Source organism: Echeneis naucrates, chromosome 4, assembly GCF_900963305.1.
Source record: "Echeneis naucrates chromosome 4, fEcheNa1.1, whole genome shotgun sequence".
Lineage (NCBI taxonomy): Eukaryota > Metazoa > Chordata > Actinopteri > Carangiformes > Echeneidae > Echeneis > Echeneis naucrates.
Genome location: NC_042514.1, coordinates 6,205,541 through 6,222,512, shown reverse-complemented (window position 1 = coordinate 6,222,512; position 16,972 = coordinate 6,205,541). Strand labels below are relative to the sequence as shown.

At 43.5% G+C, this 16,972-nt stretch overlaps 2 protein-coding genes across 2 annotated transcripts; both read right to left on the bottom strand.

Annotated features, from left to right (window-relative positions):
- Nucleotides 1–1,593: 1,593 nt before the first annotated feature.
- Nucleotides 1,594–7,629, bottom strand: selp (selectin P). The gene is made up of 16 exons (XM_029500250.1): nt 7,540–7,629; nt 7,392–7,455; nt 6,922–7,308; nt 6,733–6,840; nt 6,456–6,641; nt 6,174–6,365; nt 5,540–5,725; nt 5,245–5,430; nt 4,920–5,105; nt 4,621–4,806; nt 3,303–3,422; nt 2,994–3,179; nt 2,580–2,768; nt 2,287–2,475; nt 1,987–2,115; nt 1,594–1,901 (listed from the first exon to the last, which is right to left on the bottom strand). The coding sequence occupies exons 1-16, from the start codon at nt 7,540–7,542 to the stop codon at nt 1,837–1,839; spliced, it is 2,562 nt and encodes an 853-aa protein (XP_029356110.1). The 5' UTR covers nt 7,543–7,629; the 3' UTR covers nt 1,594–1,836.
- A 140-nt stretch (nt 7,630–7,769) lies between these two features.
- sele (selectin E) lies at nt 7,770–15,344 on the bottom strand. Its single transcript, XM_029500082.1, has 17 exons — nt 14,966–15,344; nt 14,711–14,815; nt 14,426–14,617; nt 14,111–14,302; nt 13,815–14,000; nt 13,475–13,654; nt 13,244–13,373; nt 13,099–13,148; nt 11,347–11,388; nt 10,882–11,271; nt 10,683–10,787; nt 9,845–9,910; nt 9,290–9,346; nt 8,579–8,758; nt 8,373–8,462; nt 8,268–8,289; nt 7,770–8,136 (listed from the first exon to the last, which is right to left on the bottom strand). Exons 1-17 carry the CDS (start codon nt 15,312–15,314, stop codon nt 8,091–8,093), a joined length of 2,382 nt encoding a protein of 793 aa, XP_029355942.1. The 5' UTR covers nt 15,315–15,344; the 3' UTR covers nt 7,770–8,090.
- Between the last annotated feature and the right edge of the window lie 1,628 nt (nt 15,345–16,972).

Here is a 16,972-nt window from a genome sequence, read left to right as displayed (position 1 = left end):
AGCAGCATGGGTCAGTGGCAGGTAAGCATCACATCCACGCCGCAGTCATCAACGCTCACATTGTGCTCCTCATGGTCAAAGGCCCTTGCTGCATTTTTCTGCCTTTTCCTTCCTCCAGTCAAAGCGGACTGTAAGGGGTGGGGGTGGGGGCTGAGGAGGGGTGGAGGGGGATAGGGGGACCACCCAGGCACTGTGCCCAGCTGGAATGCACCAATCCTGGGGAAAGAGAGGTTGAGAAGTCCCAGGGAGGGGGTTCCAGACAACGGAGGGGCTGAAAGCTGTGTCAGGGGAGAATGCCCAGGGTGACAGAGAGATATGAAGTCCCACTGTATGGAGTGCCTCCTTGCCCCAGCCGTGAACCCTCTCCTGGACCCATCTCATATATCCCACTATGAAATCAGACCTTGCAGAGCAAATAGTGCAAGTCAATGGTCAGGAACAATCTAACTGTCTGTCACCGCGGTATGCTACTGCCAACAAGAGCAGAGTATACTGTGTTTTTTTTTTTTTTTTTCTTTCAGTCCATCTTTGTAACTGTGTCTGTATCAGCTCTAAGTGTCTGCTGGCATGTGCACGTGTACGTGCTCATGTCTTCGGAGGAACAACACTCTTTGTTGAGGAAACCAAAGTATCATAGTGCATTTTCGTTGTATCTTCAGAGGCAGATGAGGGGAGAAGGCCCAGACTTAAATATCATGGAAGGAAGCCAAAGTGGTCACCTGCAGGGCCTTCTCCCTCCTCGTGCATGAGACTGTGCGCAGTTGGCATGTATATATGGCTGCCAACAAGCGGTGGGTGGGATGAGAAAAATAATCAAAATGTGATCATACGGTCGCAGCGGGTAGCAATAACCTCATTATTATTCTGACGGCAGCCAAACAGCTCCCTGTCAACAGTTCAGTTATTTATTGCACCCCTCATGCCAGCCATAGGCCACAAACCCTCTGTCTTTTAACCGCTATAATTGGCTTCATGCTGTTGCAGCGTCGAGACAGATGCACACGCTTTGCTGAAAATACTCCACTGGCCGTCCGCTACACGCATTTAAAGTGTGGGGCAAATTGCTGCTGCGGCATTGGCACAGACGCACAAAAGAGAATATGTCCAGTGAACACAGCCATTGAGTAGATTTCATACTAAATGGGCATTTTACATCCGATCTCCAAGTGCAAAATGTGAATTGCAAAAAAAAAAAAAGAAAAGCATTTCTACTCTGCAGTTACTCTGGTGGTGGTGAGTTGCCCCTAAGTGTTGGATCTGTTCCCAGTGTGACACATTGAGCTGAAAATAAATCACCTCCTCACCACTCGGTGACAGGAGCTTTCTGGCCATTAAATGTGCTAAACTGACGCTTTGTGGCAGTTTGGCAAACTCAGATATTCTCCGCCACCTCCCTCACCGACCCCACAGTACTGCACCCTGCAGAGGGGATCAAATGTCGGTATCCGAGATGGCTGAGGAGGGCAGCGTACCACTGCACAGTTCAGCAGTCGCTGAGCATCTGCCAGCACTGATCAGATGCTTAAAATGCACAAATGGGCGAGTCAGCAAAATGTAGACAGTAAATAATAGCTTTTCATAGCATTGGTTGGTTGTAATTTATTCCACAACATAAGTGAGACAACAATTTAAGAGAATAACGAGCAGGACACAAAGAAAAAAAGTTCAAAAAGCTTAGTTATCTAAATTCAAAGAGGGAATTGAAATCATAGTTAAAATGAAGGGGGCTCTCTTTAACACAAAAACAAGTACTGAGCTATTGCAATGTGAAAATATTAATTTGCTTGCTGGGGAAAAAAAATCGGAACAACCAAATATATAAATAAATTAACAAAATCAAAACTCAAATGCTGGATTCTCTGTTTCGTCCCACGATTTCACGTCATCCATGATTGGAGCTCCTGGAAAGATCAGAGGAATGGATGAGGGGACACACGTTGTGTATGTACGTGTGAAACAGTGCGGCGGCGTTACCTCAGCTCTCACCTTTTTTCTTAAACTGTGTTGAAATCAACAAACCCAAAGCAACCAGACCTATCAGGACACACACCGTGATAACAGCATAAACCCAGACCGCGCTGCCCACCCTCTGGTCAGTCACCCCTGTTTCATCTCCTGCAGGAACACACGAAAGTTGCTTTCACTCTGTATTTCTCCTCATTGCTTAATTGCAAGGCAAACCTTCAATGAGTATTTAACCACCATTTTACTCATACGGTTCTATGGTTTTCCTGCAAAAATGAAAAAAAAAAAAAAAAAAAGTGTCAGTGTGATTTCAAACTTTACCAACGCATTTGGGCAAGGTGTCGCTCCAAACCCCGTCAGAGGAGCACAGCACGGCCTTGGTGCCGTTCAGGGAGAATCCAGCTGCACAGATAAAAACACACTGGGAGCCAAAGCTGAAATCCTCCAGAGGGTGGGAGCAGTTAATAGACAGGGGAAAGGACAAGGCTGGGATGCCCTTACACTGCACCGCTGGAAAAGGACGGAAATTGCAATAAGAACAGTTATTTGAACGCCCGACCAGCAGAACAAAGCTAAGAGGCTTAAATCTATTAAAGACAACGCTCCACACTCACGTCGGCAAGAGGGCAGCTCCTGACTCCAGTGGCCCAGGCTGTTGCACGTCACGTTTGGCGTTCCCCTCAGCCAGAAACCCTCCTTGCATGCGAAGTCGCAGCGCGAATTGTAGCTGAAAGGAGAGAACCGATGGCTGCAGTTCATCGTCCCATGTTGGGGAGCTTTGGCCAGGCGGAGGCATGGAGTCGCTGCAGGTCACATTGAAATAAAGCACGACTGTCAGCCTCGGAGAAAAACAGAGAGGAGGATCATCTGACGCAAAGTCCTAGATTGTCACACTGGATCTTATATATGAGATATTGATCGGGTCGTTTTTGTTTTGTTTTGCTTATGATGCGACGTCGAAAATACAGAAATGTAACACTAGACAGTGTGTGTAGCGGGAGTGAGGCCTTGGTGTTGTGGTTTATTACCCAGGCAGTGGGGCATTTCTCTGCTCCACACGCCAGCGGAGGTGCACTCGGTGTCTGCCGTGCCACTCAGGACGAAACCCTCCTCACAGGCCGATGAGCACCGTGAGCCAAACCTGAACCCTCCGTGGGGGTCGGAGCAGAGAAGGGAGCCGTGAGCAGGCGGGTTCAGAGCAGGGCATCTCTTAGCTTAGAGACAAAAAGGGACGGAGACTTTTAAAACGCACACCCTCACGCACAGCTGTAATAACACGAAGTCTCCAGCAGGAGGGAGTAAACGCCAACTGCAGCGCTCCCGGTTTGCTCTATTACCGGAGCAGCGGGGGGTTTCTTTGCTCCACGTGCCGAGAGACGTGCACTGCGTGTCGGCTGTACCGTTCAGGACAAACCCCTCCTCACAGGTTAATGTGCACCGAGAGCCAAAACTAAAATCTCCATGTGGATCAGAGCAGGAGAAAGATCCATTAGGGGGGTGACCCAGAGAGGGGCATCTCTTAGCTGGGGCAGACAGAGAGAAAGGGAAACATCATATTTTAGGAATACTTGATGAAACAAAGTGGTTCTGGAATGCATGAAATTAAGACTTTTATATTAACTTTAAACCAGAAAATAATAATACAGGGATTTATGTTCTATTGTGTTTTTGTTTTTTGTTTTTTTTAACACAAGCAACGTGGGATGTCTGTGCTCCATGTGCCCTGAGAAGTGCAACCCTCCTCTCCATGAGGATCAGAGCAGGACAGCTCATAGCTGGAGCAAACGGAAGCAGAGACAAACGAGATATTTGAAACCTCTGCGTGCCATCTAAACTTTAAATGACAAGGTGCATGTTCTCGTTTGTTGTTCAGGGGAATCCTGACATTTCTGTCTGTCATTCTCGTTATCGGTACTGCTCCTGTGCGGATGATCTGCTCAGTTCAGACTGAATTTAAGAACGGGATGCCGGCTTGCGTTTTCAAATGGTTGCAAAAATGCACCTTTTTCCCTGAAGTTCCTTGAAGGTTATAAGCTTTATGTGTGATGTATGGGTTAGGGTTAGGGTTAGGGTCTCCAGTTAATGTTACCCAAAAAGTCCACAGAAATACCTGCTGGAAGACTCCTCTGGGTGGAGGGAGAGAGAGAGAGGGACACGTAATTTTCCTAACTGCTCTTTTACCAAAAGCAGAACCAGTTATGTCAGAGCTTTAATATTTACTGCAGCAGTATAATAGCGGCTTTTGGATCCTGTTCCTGAACGCAGCAGGTAGAAAGTTTTTGGGCAGACTGTGAACGGTGTTCATCAAAGCTGCTGAACTGTCAGAGCTATCTGTCAGATCGCTGGGCAGGATTTGGCTCATGAGCCGTCACTTTTATAGCTCTGCTATAGATGGTAGTTTCTGGTCACTTGATTGCTACGTGGAAGCAACGTGGAAGCAACTTCTGTCCCATTTAGGAGAAAAACATCGTCACAGGCCAAAACTGAACTCTGCATGTGGATCAGAGCAGAAAAACAAGCCATGAGGGGGAGGGCTGAGAGGAGGACATGTCTTAGCTTGAGGACAAACAGGCAAAGAATTAGAATGTTACATCCAAAAGCTTTACTTTGGTGAGTTTTAGTGGTATTATTTGATGGTTTATTGTTTTGTTTTACCCAAGCAATCAGACACAGCTGCACTCCATGTCCCCCGAGAGGTGCACTCTGTGTGAGCTGTTCCATTCAGGAAGAATCCCTCCTCGCAGGCTGATGTGCACAGAGAACCAAAACTGAACTCCCCGTGTGGATCAGAGCAGGATAAAGAGCCGTGTGGGGGTGAGTTCAGAGGGGGGCATCTTCCAGCTGATGAGAAACAGACGGAGAAGTCAAACAAGATGTGTTAGGCCTATATCATCAAATGACACGCTAAGCTACACTCAACAGCTCACAATTCAGACATTTAGCAATTTCTTTACCCAGGCAGCGCGGGACGTCTGCGCTCCAGGTGCCCAACGAAGTGCACTCAGTGCTGGCCGTCCCATTCAGGATAAAACCCTCGTCGCAGGTTGACGTGCACCGTGAACCAAAACTCAAGGGACCATTTGGATCAGTACAGAGAAGGGAGCCATGAGGAGGAGAACTTATTCCTCTACAACTCTTCGCTTGAAAGGAAGACAAACATGGAAATGCAAATTAGACAATCATAACATTGAATCAATGTGTTCAAAAACTATGTACTTGTTTATTTTGGTAAAGCTGAGTTACAGGAACAGAATCATACACAGTCATCTGTGGTCATACCTCGGCAGACAGGAAGTTTGTGGCTCCAGTTGCCCGACGATAAACATTCTGTATTGTTTGTGCCAATCAGATCAAATCCTTCTTCACACTGGACAGCACATATTGAGCCATAGCTGTGGATCCCCAAAGGTCCCTGGCATTGCACGGAGGCGTGGGGTGGAGCCTCCAGGCCGTCGCACTGTACCACTGGAGAAGAAGAAGCACTTGTCAGAGCATTGCTTGTTGTAGCTCGTGTAGCTCTCAGCAAAGGATCTGTTACCAATTTAAAAAATAAAAAAGAAATTCCGCAACCCACCTGTGCATGCAGGTGTAGGTTTGCTCCATTGACCTGAAGCCAGACAGGCGAGCGAGCTGTCTCCGGTCAGGTGGTAACCTTCCTGGCAGGTGACGTTACACCGTGAGCCAAAGGAGAAAGGCTCCACGGCGTCCACACATGTCACGTTGCCCGCAGCCGGAGGGAAAATGGGGGGGCACTTTTTTACTGTGGGGGGGATAAGAGATCACCATAAATCCAAACTCTTGTGAAATACGTCAGTTTGATCCGCTGTGCATTGTGACAGCTTACGTAAACGTGACACGAGCATGAGGTGGTGCTGGGAATAATCTCACCGACATATTTCACAGTCAGAGAAAACTATATTGTTTTCCCGACACAGGCATAAATGAGTGTGAAGTGATGTGGCGACAGTTGTGACCTGGCTCATATTTGATGTACTGTCTGGACAGGATGTGACTACACACTGGGGGTTGGTGGAATATTTGTGAAAGGTGCCAGTCAAATCTCTTTCCTGAGTCAGGTAGCACATGGAAATATTTGAGGAATAATATAAAGATAGGCCTGTTGTGAACAATACATTTTACTTTTCCTTTTTTTTTTTTTGCTTACTTTCTGTACTTTTACTATTCAAATGTAAAGACAGCAACTTCACCTGTGCATGCTGGGACACCGGGAGTCCACTGGCCACTGTGGTCGCAACGAATCTGGCTGTCTCCATGACGGTCGTAGCCTTCGTCACACCTGAGCTCACAGGTGGAGTTGTAGCTGTCAGGTGCAAACGGGTGGCTGCAGTTCATACTACCTCCACTTACGAGGGTGAGGTTCAGGACAGGACATTGTTTGACTACAACAGGCAGTAAAAAAAAAAAAAAAACTTAAAAATGTCAGATAACAATTTTGTTTTGCTTGGTTTTTTTTTATGCCATGGCCATACCCTGACACAGAGGAACCGGGTGGTTCCACTCCCCACTGGACTGACACAACAGTTGGGGCGAGCCCAACAAGTGAAAGCCAAGTCCACAGTGAAAGCGGCAGGAAGAGTTGAAGCGATTGGACCCATAGGGGTGGAAACAGTTGCGAGAACCTTGTTGTGATTCTGTCAGAGCTTTGCATGCAACGGCTGCATACAAAAATAAAAGACAAAAACATATTTTTTTCATTTCAACACAGAAAAAGGTCACGGGTGGTTTCAAAAGACACCGTTTCCTCACCCTCTTCACAGCGTTGCCCAACGAAACCTGGATGACACTGGCAGGTGTGGCTCCCTACAGTCTCCACACAGGCTGCATGGGCACTGCAGGAATCCTGCTTACAGGAGGCTGAATGCAAAGAGACAGAGAGCTTACATCCTGTGATAAACCTGCAGGATTAGTAAACGTGTACAGACAAAAGTGGTTTACCAGAGTAGCAGACAGTTCCTTTCATCTTGTCGCATTTCTCGTTGTTCCACTTGGCTGTGTCTTTCTTCCTCTTGATGTAAATCTCCACACAGTCGTGGCCCGCATAGTCATCCGGCTCCCTTGACGCCCAGTTTTGAAGATGCTCTTTGACCTTCTCTTTGGTCCCATCGCAGGTCCACACTCCAGCCTCTTTGTGAATCCCTAACCAGTAATAATTTGAGTTCAGGGGCAGCAGGTTGTTGATAAAGTCCGTCTCCTCCTGGGTCTGGATGGTCACCATCTCTGCCGAGTGCTGCTGGCACCACTGGCTGGCCTCCTTCCAGCTCCGGTTTGGTGTGATGCTGTAGTTGTAAGTCCATGCCTGCGCTCCTCCTCCGCAGCTCAGGTCTGAGATGAGACACGCATACAATGAGACAAAAGCAAGCTGGTGAGGCAAAGAGTTTGCTGGCTGTAGGGTTGTGCGGACGTACCTTGGACGAATACAATCAGGGCAGCTATCAGCATCCTGTGGTGCAAACTTGATCCTTGAGACATCTGAAATAAAAGCATATCCATAGTTTAGTTTTAATTTATTAATTCACACGCACAGACTTGAATACACAACAGCTCACGTCTTACCATTTCATCTGTCGTCTGTCTTGTTGATGCATAAATTCCACTTTGCTGACAATCAGCAGCATGAACGGTAATAATTGTCCTTCGCGGAATGAGCCAATGACGAATTTTGTAATATCACTTACCATAACTTCCTGCCAGGAAAGACGCCTCACAAGCACCCATAACACTTTGCCGACACATGCACACTGGCAAGATCCACACAGACACACTAACTAATATGTGTACAGCATTTTTTATTGTGTTGAAATGACCTTCGGATAAGATGTCACAGAAAGGCAGCTCTTTTATATTAAACACACTTTTTGAGGATACATATATGACGTGATAATAAACCATCACACACACATACTATTCATGCAATTTATAAAAATGATCAAGTAACATGGATACACATAAAAAAAACAGCAAAACCTGACGTATCTCAGCATCTAGCTTGTGCAGCTGGTGATTGTAGGTCTATTTATTAACAGTGGACTATATTTAATATGATTAATTATGCATTTGGGTCACTGTCTACTCTAAAAAGACACAAATAAGGCACCAGTCCTTCTTCATCCATGTGCCTCACTGGCCAGGCTCGTAGCTTCTTCAGGCTCCCTGTGAATGAGAAGCAGATACTTTACACCTCCACATTTTCGTAAATCAACTTTTTCAAATGCTGAGGTTCACCACATCCGCCATAAATAGGTGGAGCTGCTTTGGACAAGCTACCCCATTTCAACACTGACCTTTCTTGGGAAACTTTCTTTCCTGCGAAAAACAATGGGCAAAGAGATTGAAGTGTTGTAATAAGATTGCATTGTTTCTAAAAGGCGTAATTGAGAAACACTCACTTTTTCTATGCTTCCCCCAGCAAAAGCAAATGCAGCAGATCGTCGACAAGGCTGCACATCCACCAACAGCCAACAGAGCCTGTTTATAGCCTGAGAAAATAAAAGAGTCATATCGTACAGTGTGATGCAGTTATTTCCACCTCTCTGTCATGTTTTTGTGTATTCTTTCTTGCTAAAAATATTGTAGCAACTCTGCAAATATTCACTTGTACAAATAGGTCTTGGGCCAGTCCAAGCCCCCGTGGCTCCACAGGTAACAGCTGATGAGCCAATCAACAGGAAGCCAAGGTGGCATTTCAGCTGACAGGTTGAGTTATATGTTCGATTTCCTCCCAAACAGCTGAAGTCTCCGTTATCAGGCTTAGGCAGATGGGGACACTCCACAACTGTGGGCAGAAACATATCAGAGTTGAACAGGGCCACAGATACATAACGTCGGCTGATATCTCAGCCACATAAGCTGATGGAAGGATTTTGATGAGTAACTTGAACATGATCCTGAAACTGGCCTTAGGGTGACCAAAAGAAAGTATTGTTCTGAAGGCGACCGAAGAGTATCGAGATACACAAATATAATGCCTATATAAACTCAGTTTGGTTGTTTTGGCACAGTGGTGACAAGAATGTGAAAGAGTTTTTACTTTTTTTTGGACGCGTTTACAGGCTTGGAGTTTTGTGCCTCAGGCTGGCCCACTTCAGTTCACAATATTAAAAGAATGTGATTAACAGCCTCAGTATGTAAGTCTGCAATAGCCCACTATTTTCTGCAGGTTTCTAATTAAGTAAATCTTTCTAAAATCCTTTCCTTTTGAGTAATTATTATCCTCCATTTAATGCTAAGAGGCACAATGCATCAGGAGTAACATTTGGGTAAGTAAAATGTTTATATTGGAACTAATGTGATCATGCCCTGTTACCTGATCCTTCTGCGGTGACAGCGGTGATCCTTCGCTCAGCAGTGGATCCTTTTTCTTCTGACAATACATAAAAATTTTCAAATTATCAAAATTTATCAGCACAAACCTCTCGCTTTTTCACAAAGCTTTCTGATCAAGTCAAGTCCACCCAGGGACAACATCTGCAGCTTCATGACTGAACACAGGCTCTTGTGGCCCCCCCCCCCCCCAAAAAAAAAAACAGTCCGGTTGTTGAGGCACAGTTAGTGTTCATGGTGACAGGAATATAAAACAGTTTTTACTTTCATTGGAGGCATTCACAGGTCTGGGGTTTTGTGCCTCAGGCTGGCCAACTTCAGTTCACAATATTAAAATAATGCGATTACAAAATTAGTATGTAAGTCTGCAATAGCCCACTATTCACTGAAGCTTTGGAATTAAGTTTGTTTTTCTAAAATATCATCATTTCAAATGTCATCCTTTCCTCTTGAATAATTACTATCCCACATTTAATGTTAACAGGCGTGATGCATCAGCAGTAACATTTGCAGAATCTGACGCGGTACGACAGCTTACCTGGTCCTTCTGTGGTGACAGCAGCGATCCTTTGCTCTGCCATTGTAGTGGATCCTGTTTCTTCTTCTGACAGTAAATCAAATGTTTCAAGTCATCATAATTTCTCAGCACAAATCTCTCCTTTAAAAAAAAAAAAAAAAAAAAGCTGCAATGCTCTCAACGCAGTGCCATGACTGAACACAGGCCGTCGGGGCCCAATGGGAAGTTTAATGATGCTCCTGATTAGCCAATCCGAGCCTGATTGGATGGGATTAAACTAACATAATGTGTAATAATAAGCATATTTGCAGATGTTTTTCTGTAGATATAAACTGGTGAAGGGCTTGGTTTTCATCATATGAATATACACAAGTATGCTACTCTTATTGCTTTTGGTTTCCAACAACCTTTGAAGGGCAAAATCTGGTTTGTTCACTTCTACATGTTACATGGCGTTTGCCAGTTAGCTTTAGGGTTAGAATCTAACCGTCTTACATCCGACAATAAAACAGGACACTCTTTCCTGTGGAGAGGTTTGCAAGATGGATTGCAAGTAAGAGACCATCCAGTGACCAGAGGTTCAAACATCCATCCTGCTGTCTGTTGTTTGGGGCTGGTAAAATCTATGGAGAGAGTGTTTGGGGCTATTTTATTGAAAAGAGCTGCCGGCAGTGAATTTAAGATTTGTTACAGGGCGAGCAGAAAATTCAAGATAAAATTTGCTGACCTCCCCTCCTGTCCAGTCACAGTCCTCAATATGACAGTACGCAGTGAGGATTAGCAGTGGTTAGTGCTATGACACATGCCAATAACGCATGCTTTGAATACAAAACATAATCTCCTTTAAAAATGTTCTCACCTGTTTGGCATCTGTCTCCCTTAAAGCCAGGCTCACACATGCAGGTAATGTTATTTATGGTCTCCTGGCAAATTCCTCTGCTGCATGATGTTTCGTTACATTGGGCTGTCGAGAAAAAAAAAAAAAATCCATACTGAAATCCTTATTGTTGTCAATGTGAAACTGAAGAACACTCTTTAAAACAATCAGCTTTACATACCTGTAAAGCAAACGGCATATTTTTTATTGGAACAGTTCTCATCATTCCACTTCCCGTGGTCTTTTCCTGGTCTGACGTAGAGCTCCACGCAGAAATCTGTGTCGTGGTTGGGCTCATTTGCTGCCCATGACGCATTACCAACCCACGTGCTGTTGTTCCCAACCCAGTACCAAGTGTCATTCTTCGGGTGTTTGGTGATTCCAATCCAATAATATAGACGCCCTCTTTTCTCCGGCAGAAACCCAAGTAGGTAGTCATTCTCGTCTTGGTTTTGGATGATCACCATGTCTGTGTACATTTTCTGGCAATACTGCCGGGCTTCATCCCACGGTAGGGGTGTATCTGAGTAATGATACGTCCAGGCCCAAGTAGTTAACGCCAAGGAGCTACCTGAGAGGAAAAAGGGATGACAGTTACATCATGTTCACATGCTGCGTCAATTCATTGATAATACATTTTGCTCACCGAGGATGAATGTTAGTGTCCACTCCATTCCCAAACAGCTGTCTGTGCAAAAGAAGAGAATTTCAGGTGTAAACGGGTTTCATCATGAAAAATGGCAGGAAAAGAAATCACTTACTTACCCTGAAGTGGTTTTGTTAATATGCTGAGGAATTGTTCTCTAAGTTGTTTAAAATGGTTTCAGTCTTTGGGCCCTTCTCAAACTTAAATTCTTACACTGCAGTGCCACAGCACAAGAAGGTTGATTTGTGAAATAAAGTATCAGTGACAGGCTTTTATAGCTCTGTTAGCCAATGCAGTCCAACATTATGAGAGAATAGCTGGATGTTTATCGTACAAAGTGAATGGACATGATGAATGATTGGCTTAATGCCTCATTATACTTTGGAGGTCCTTTTGGGAAATGTAACCTGCCCGTGGTAAAGGTGAGGTCTGGGGCAGCATTTTGATTCATGCTTGCAAAAAATCCAAACAATAAGAAAAAAATTCCCCATTTAAATAAAACTGTCACAACTGAATGTTGGAGTCAACACTACGTTATTAGAGGATTCATTCCTTTATAGGCATTTGTTTGTTTTAAAGCAATCTTCAGCTGTCCTGTGTACTGGCACCTTACCATGAATTGTTAAGATCAATGGTTTTTTTTTGTTTGTTTGTTTGTTTGTTTGTTTGGTATTTTAGAATGATTTTAAGTGACACTGCTGCTTTGCATCCTGACATGCTATTAGTTCAAGTTTTTAAACAAATTTCCGAAAACAAAGGTGCCCAGTCCTTCACCTCCAAACTGATGCAAAATATACAATTTATTTCTGGCCACACAGAAGTGCTGACAAGACTCCGAAGACATGAGAGTCATTGAGATAAACAATGGTGATGATCTGGGAACATTACCCAGGAAATGTACCCCTTCCTTCCTCGCACATCTCCTACTCTTATTCACATATTGTGCTCTGTGTTCACCCCTGTAATGTTCTTCCTGCACCGCTGAAAAAACACATGATGCCTTACGATGCCAAGGTTAATGCCACTGCGCATAGTGTGGTATGTGAAGATGATGAGTTGAGTTGTTTGTACCTTTCTATATACATATAACTGGCTGACTTCTTCTGAATTCAGGTGCTGGGAGCTTTGAAGGTTCTGCACAGCATTTCAGCTGTTCCTAGCTGTTCCAAAACAACTATTTCTGGTTGATAAGCCATCACCAGTTTAATTTAAACTGATATATATATATATATATATATATGCTATAAGAGCAAAAACAATGACCAAGGCAAATAGCAGTTTGAAGTTTTATTAAGAATACCAGTCAATATCGCTTCCCACATATAGAAATACAAAAAATGCTGGTGACTATCTCTTAAATAAATAGCTCATAAATACAGCATTCAACAAAGTAAAAATATTCACAGTTCTGCAATAACGTGGTGATCTACACACAATGCTACGTAACATTTACAATAACACAGATAGCGTCATGCACATTTCCAGCATTTTTGTAGAGGCATTGAACAATATGTTCGATTTAGAACTCCCCTTGGGAGGAAATACACGTTTGAACAACATTACAGGGCAAATAAATGATCTTTTCGAAAACTCCACAGAAAAATGAAATGCAAAGGTCAAAACAAGTTATACACAGTAAAAATTATTAATATTGTTACCACAGCGAGTGACACATACATACAGAAACAAAATGGTAAAAACATATCTGTCCTTAGTTGCTACTGAAGATTATGACTGTGCTCTATATGAGGCTGTCGATGCTGTTTTTGTAGACCTGTGGAGGAATCTCAATGTCCGAGTTGCTGGAAGGTAGAATAGAAGAAGAGAGTCAGAACTGCAGTTGAGCAAACATTTTCTTTTTTCTTTTTGAAAAGAGTATGATTAATGCTCATCCTACCTGTTCAGCTCGAACTTGGTTGCTTTTTTTTTAAGTCGTCTCATGATCCACATCACAGCAGACAGAACAGATAGCAAAGCGCCTCCTGCGGCCACACCCGAGGCAACAACAGTAACATCAGAGGGGGAAACTGCGGAAATAAAATCAAATGTGAGTTATTTCACCTTTGAGATGACACCTTGTATGTAAATGTCGTGCTTTGTTCTTTGTTTTTCTGTTTCTTTGTCTTACCGTTGCAGACGGGTCTCTCGCCAGTCCAGTTTCCACGATGACTGCAGGTCAGCTGCTCATTCCCATCTAATGTGTAACCTTGGCTGCACGTGAAGGAGCACTGAGAGGTGTATTCTGGCTGATTGTCTGAGCAGTTGATGTGGCCATTTTCAGGAGCATCAAGCAGCGGGCATCTTACAACTGTTGGAAAAGAAAGAGAAATTAGGATCTTTATTATGTAATTTGATGGCTACAACAAGAAAAATTAATAAAAAAATAAATAAATTGCATTCAGTGTTTTTCATAGTGGAAATCAGAAAGCTCTTATTAAAGAAATAATACATTTAAAGTGCACCCTCACCTTCACAACGTGGCATCTTGTCACTCCACTCGGCCGATGCTGTGCACGTTAACTTGCTCTCTCCCACCAGGTCATAGCCGGAAAAACAGCTGAAGCTGCAGGCGTTTCCATAGGCAAACTTCATATCTATGTCTTTACAGCTGACCAAGCCATTGTCAAGCTCTGGGAGAGCGGGGCACTCAACCACTGCAAAAAAGAGGGGAGACAGAAGAGAGTTAACAGGAGCCTTCTGAAAAAACAAACAGCTTTAGTATAGACTGTAAAAATCCTTCAGGTAGAAAAATGTGTGGACATACAGACACAAGAAGGTTGAGAGGCGTTCCAGGTTCCCGATGCTTCACATTGCAGAGTGTTAGACGGGGAACCAACTTGTACGTAGCCTTCATCACAGGTAAATACACAGGTGGTCTGGTAGCTGGAGGGACCCAGAGGATCGGAGCACTTCATTGATCCTCTTATTGGATCAGACAGCTCTGGACACTGAACCACTGTGAACGGCAGGACCATCAGAAACTCATTAGCGCTTATGCTATTTACTATCTTTATGAAAATAAAAGATGGTTACTTGAAGTGAAAGTCATATATTAGCGTTTCAATAGAGCTCAACTCACGTTCACATGTTGGGGGCTGTGCTGACCACTCTCCTGTTGAACTGCATTTGAGGGGACTTGAGACACTCAGCTTATATCCTTCCTCACAGGAATACTCGCATGAGGAGTCGTAGGAAAAATCTCCATACTTATGAGTGCAGCTTACATTTCCTTTATGTGGGGCAGTGATTTCTTCTTTGTCACACGTAACAGCTACCGAAAAAATTAAACAAGAGAATTTGATGTTAGCTCCTGCTCATGACTGAAATAATGTGACTTGATAATTGTGACTGTTATATTTCTTACCGTGCTCACACCTCTCTCCATAAAAGCCTTCAAAGCAAACACACATGTGACTGTTGATGGTTTCGACACATTCTCCATTGAGGCATGAGTCGTCCTTACAGGCAGCTGGGGAAAGAATAAAATGTACTTTGAGAAATGTATTCAGTAATGCCATGAACAACGAATTAAGTTTGATCTATATACTAAACCAAAATATCAAACCTCAGGCAGCTAACGTGAACAGCTGTTGTATTCTAAACCTAAACTCAAGCTCACCTGCATAGCACAGAGCCGTCTTGGACTTCTCGCACCTCTCATCATTCCACTTGCCGGTCTCCAAGTCCCTTTTTATGTACATCTCCACACAATCCTCGTTGCCCCTCTTCCTCCTGCCGTTGCTGCCATTGTTTGGTTCTCCCTCCGCCCAGTTGGTTGCCTCTTTCGTCAGAGCCTTGTTGGTGCCAACCCAAGTCCAGACATCATTCACCTTGCGGATGCCAATCCAGTAATAGTTTTGTTGCTTGGGCAACCAGCTGTTGAGATATGCGATCTCGTCCTGATTCTGGATGGCCACCATATCAGTGTAGTGCGTCCTGCACCATTCTCTCGCTTCTATCCATTTCATGGAGGAGTTGGAGTAGTAGTAAGACCAGCTCTCTACACTCGTCCACATGCACAGCACTGAGGATGGAGGACAGAACATATATCAGACTGCAGGCCAATAAAGATCTGTTATAAAGAGTAATATAAAAAAACAACAACTTTGAAGTGCAAAATCCTTTTTTACATTATATTTACATACTTGAGCACAGACGGGTCAAGCTGATCCATGAACATCTACGAGTCTGAAGCAATTCCTGCAACAATGAACACAAAAAAGGATAAATTAAAAACTCGTGCATCGTAGTTTCCAAGCAAACACTGAAGTAATATCATGAACAGCAACTTAAATTGCACTCAGAGTGATGCTTCTATACTTACCATTTTATGTGTTCTTTGTTATCGCCGACAGATGACTGTAGTCTGTAGTTTCAGTGAGTCTGAGGACGAGATGATTTTGGAGTTCGTCTTGCCGAGGTGTCTGCTTTTATATCCTCGAGCTGCAGGGTCCAGGTTTCCTGGAAGCTTGTGTCACAGCAGGGCTTTTCACTGGAAATTCCTACGACCCTCCCACTGCTCCTCCAACCCAACAAGGGCTTGGAAACTTTCCCTCACTCTTTTTCTATCCCCTATGTGAAGCCAGAAATCCGTGGTTTTACTCAGATTTACCATTTAATATTATTATTGTATTTAAATTGTATATTCAATTTTATGTGGCTTAGTAGCATTTTGGAAAGAAATGGTATTCTTCGTTTCCTAAACTTATCTAATTTATTTGGATGATTGCAGTTAGTAGTACAAATATAAATTATTAATATATTTTATTAAAGACTAATCAAATATTAATATACACTATTTACCTAGTTTAGCTGCAAACATTTACTTGTGTGCCTATTGTTATCTATTTTTAGTTTAAAATTCATTTCATTCAATGTTTGATGCAGGGTAGTGATCCAAATACTTGGGAAAAATGTGTTAATGGGCTGATAGAATAGACATGCATTTGCGTAAGAAACTGATAAGCTTTTGGAAAAGACTCATTTGCCCAAAGCCCAAATGCTGCTCAAGTGAAAGGAGACAAAGAGGGAAATTTCACTTGAATTCTTAGGTGTGACAAACTTTGACCTCTGGCAGCGATTACAGTGCTTAGAATTAAGAATACGTTTGTGATTATGCTCAATGTTTACCCCGGTTTGGATTTGTCAGACAATTTGGACATGAAGTCAAACTTTCATCAGTGTGATTCAGTCAGAATGATTCAGTCTGGTCGGTAGTACACAATCTGCCAACAAAAAAACTGACAATGCAAAAGATGGAAAGGGATCTCTTACAGTAAAAAAAGAGAGGGAGAGAGTGATGGACATGTCCTCTCAAAGGATGTCTTCATCACAGATGACACGTGGAAAATCACAAAAAGACACAAAGCAATGGCAGGTAAACATTTTCACTGATGTGTTTTATGGTCAAGGGACAGGAAGCATGCGGGGCAGGAGAAGAGGCGCCTGCTGGCTGCCTGATTTACAAGTGACAGTTCATATCCTTCCTTTTCGACCTGAAACACTAAACACAGCTGCTGTTGTTTGACACCACTTAACCTCCACTCTTTCCCGAAAAATAAAACTAATCCACAGTAAACTCATACAAGCCGACTCAAGGGAGAATTGAGCCTCCGTTTTGGCATCC

What these genes read in the sequence shown, in the direction of transcription:
- sele (XM_029500082.1), bottom strand. Translation starts at nt 15,314, where the DNA reads ATGAAATGGATAGAAGCGAGAGAATGGTGCAGGACGCACTACACTGAT. An exon ending in TGGAGAGAGGTGTGAGCACG is followed by an intron (nt 14,618 to 14,710) that starts GTAAGAAATATA and finishes TTTTTTCGGTAG; the next exon opens with CTGTTACGTGTGACAAAGAA. An exon ending in ACCAAGTTCGAGCTGAACAG is followed by an intron (nt 13,149 to 13,243) that starts GTAGGATGAGCA and finishes TCTACCTTCCAG; the next exon opens with CAACTCGGACATTGAGATTC.
- selp (XM_029500250.1), bottom strand. An exon ending in CAAACTTCCTGTCTGCCGAG is followed by an intron (nt 5,106 to 5,244) that starts GTATGACCACAG and finishes CTTCCTTTCAAG; the next exon opens with CGAAGAGTTGTAGAGGAATA. An exon ending in CACCTTGCCCAAATGCGTTG is followed by an intron (nt 2,116 to 2,286) that starts GTAAAGTTTGAA and finishes GTGTTCCTGCAG; the next exon opens with GAGATGAAACAGGGGTGACT.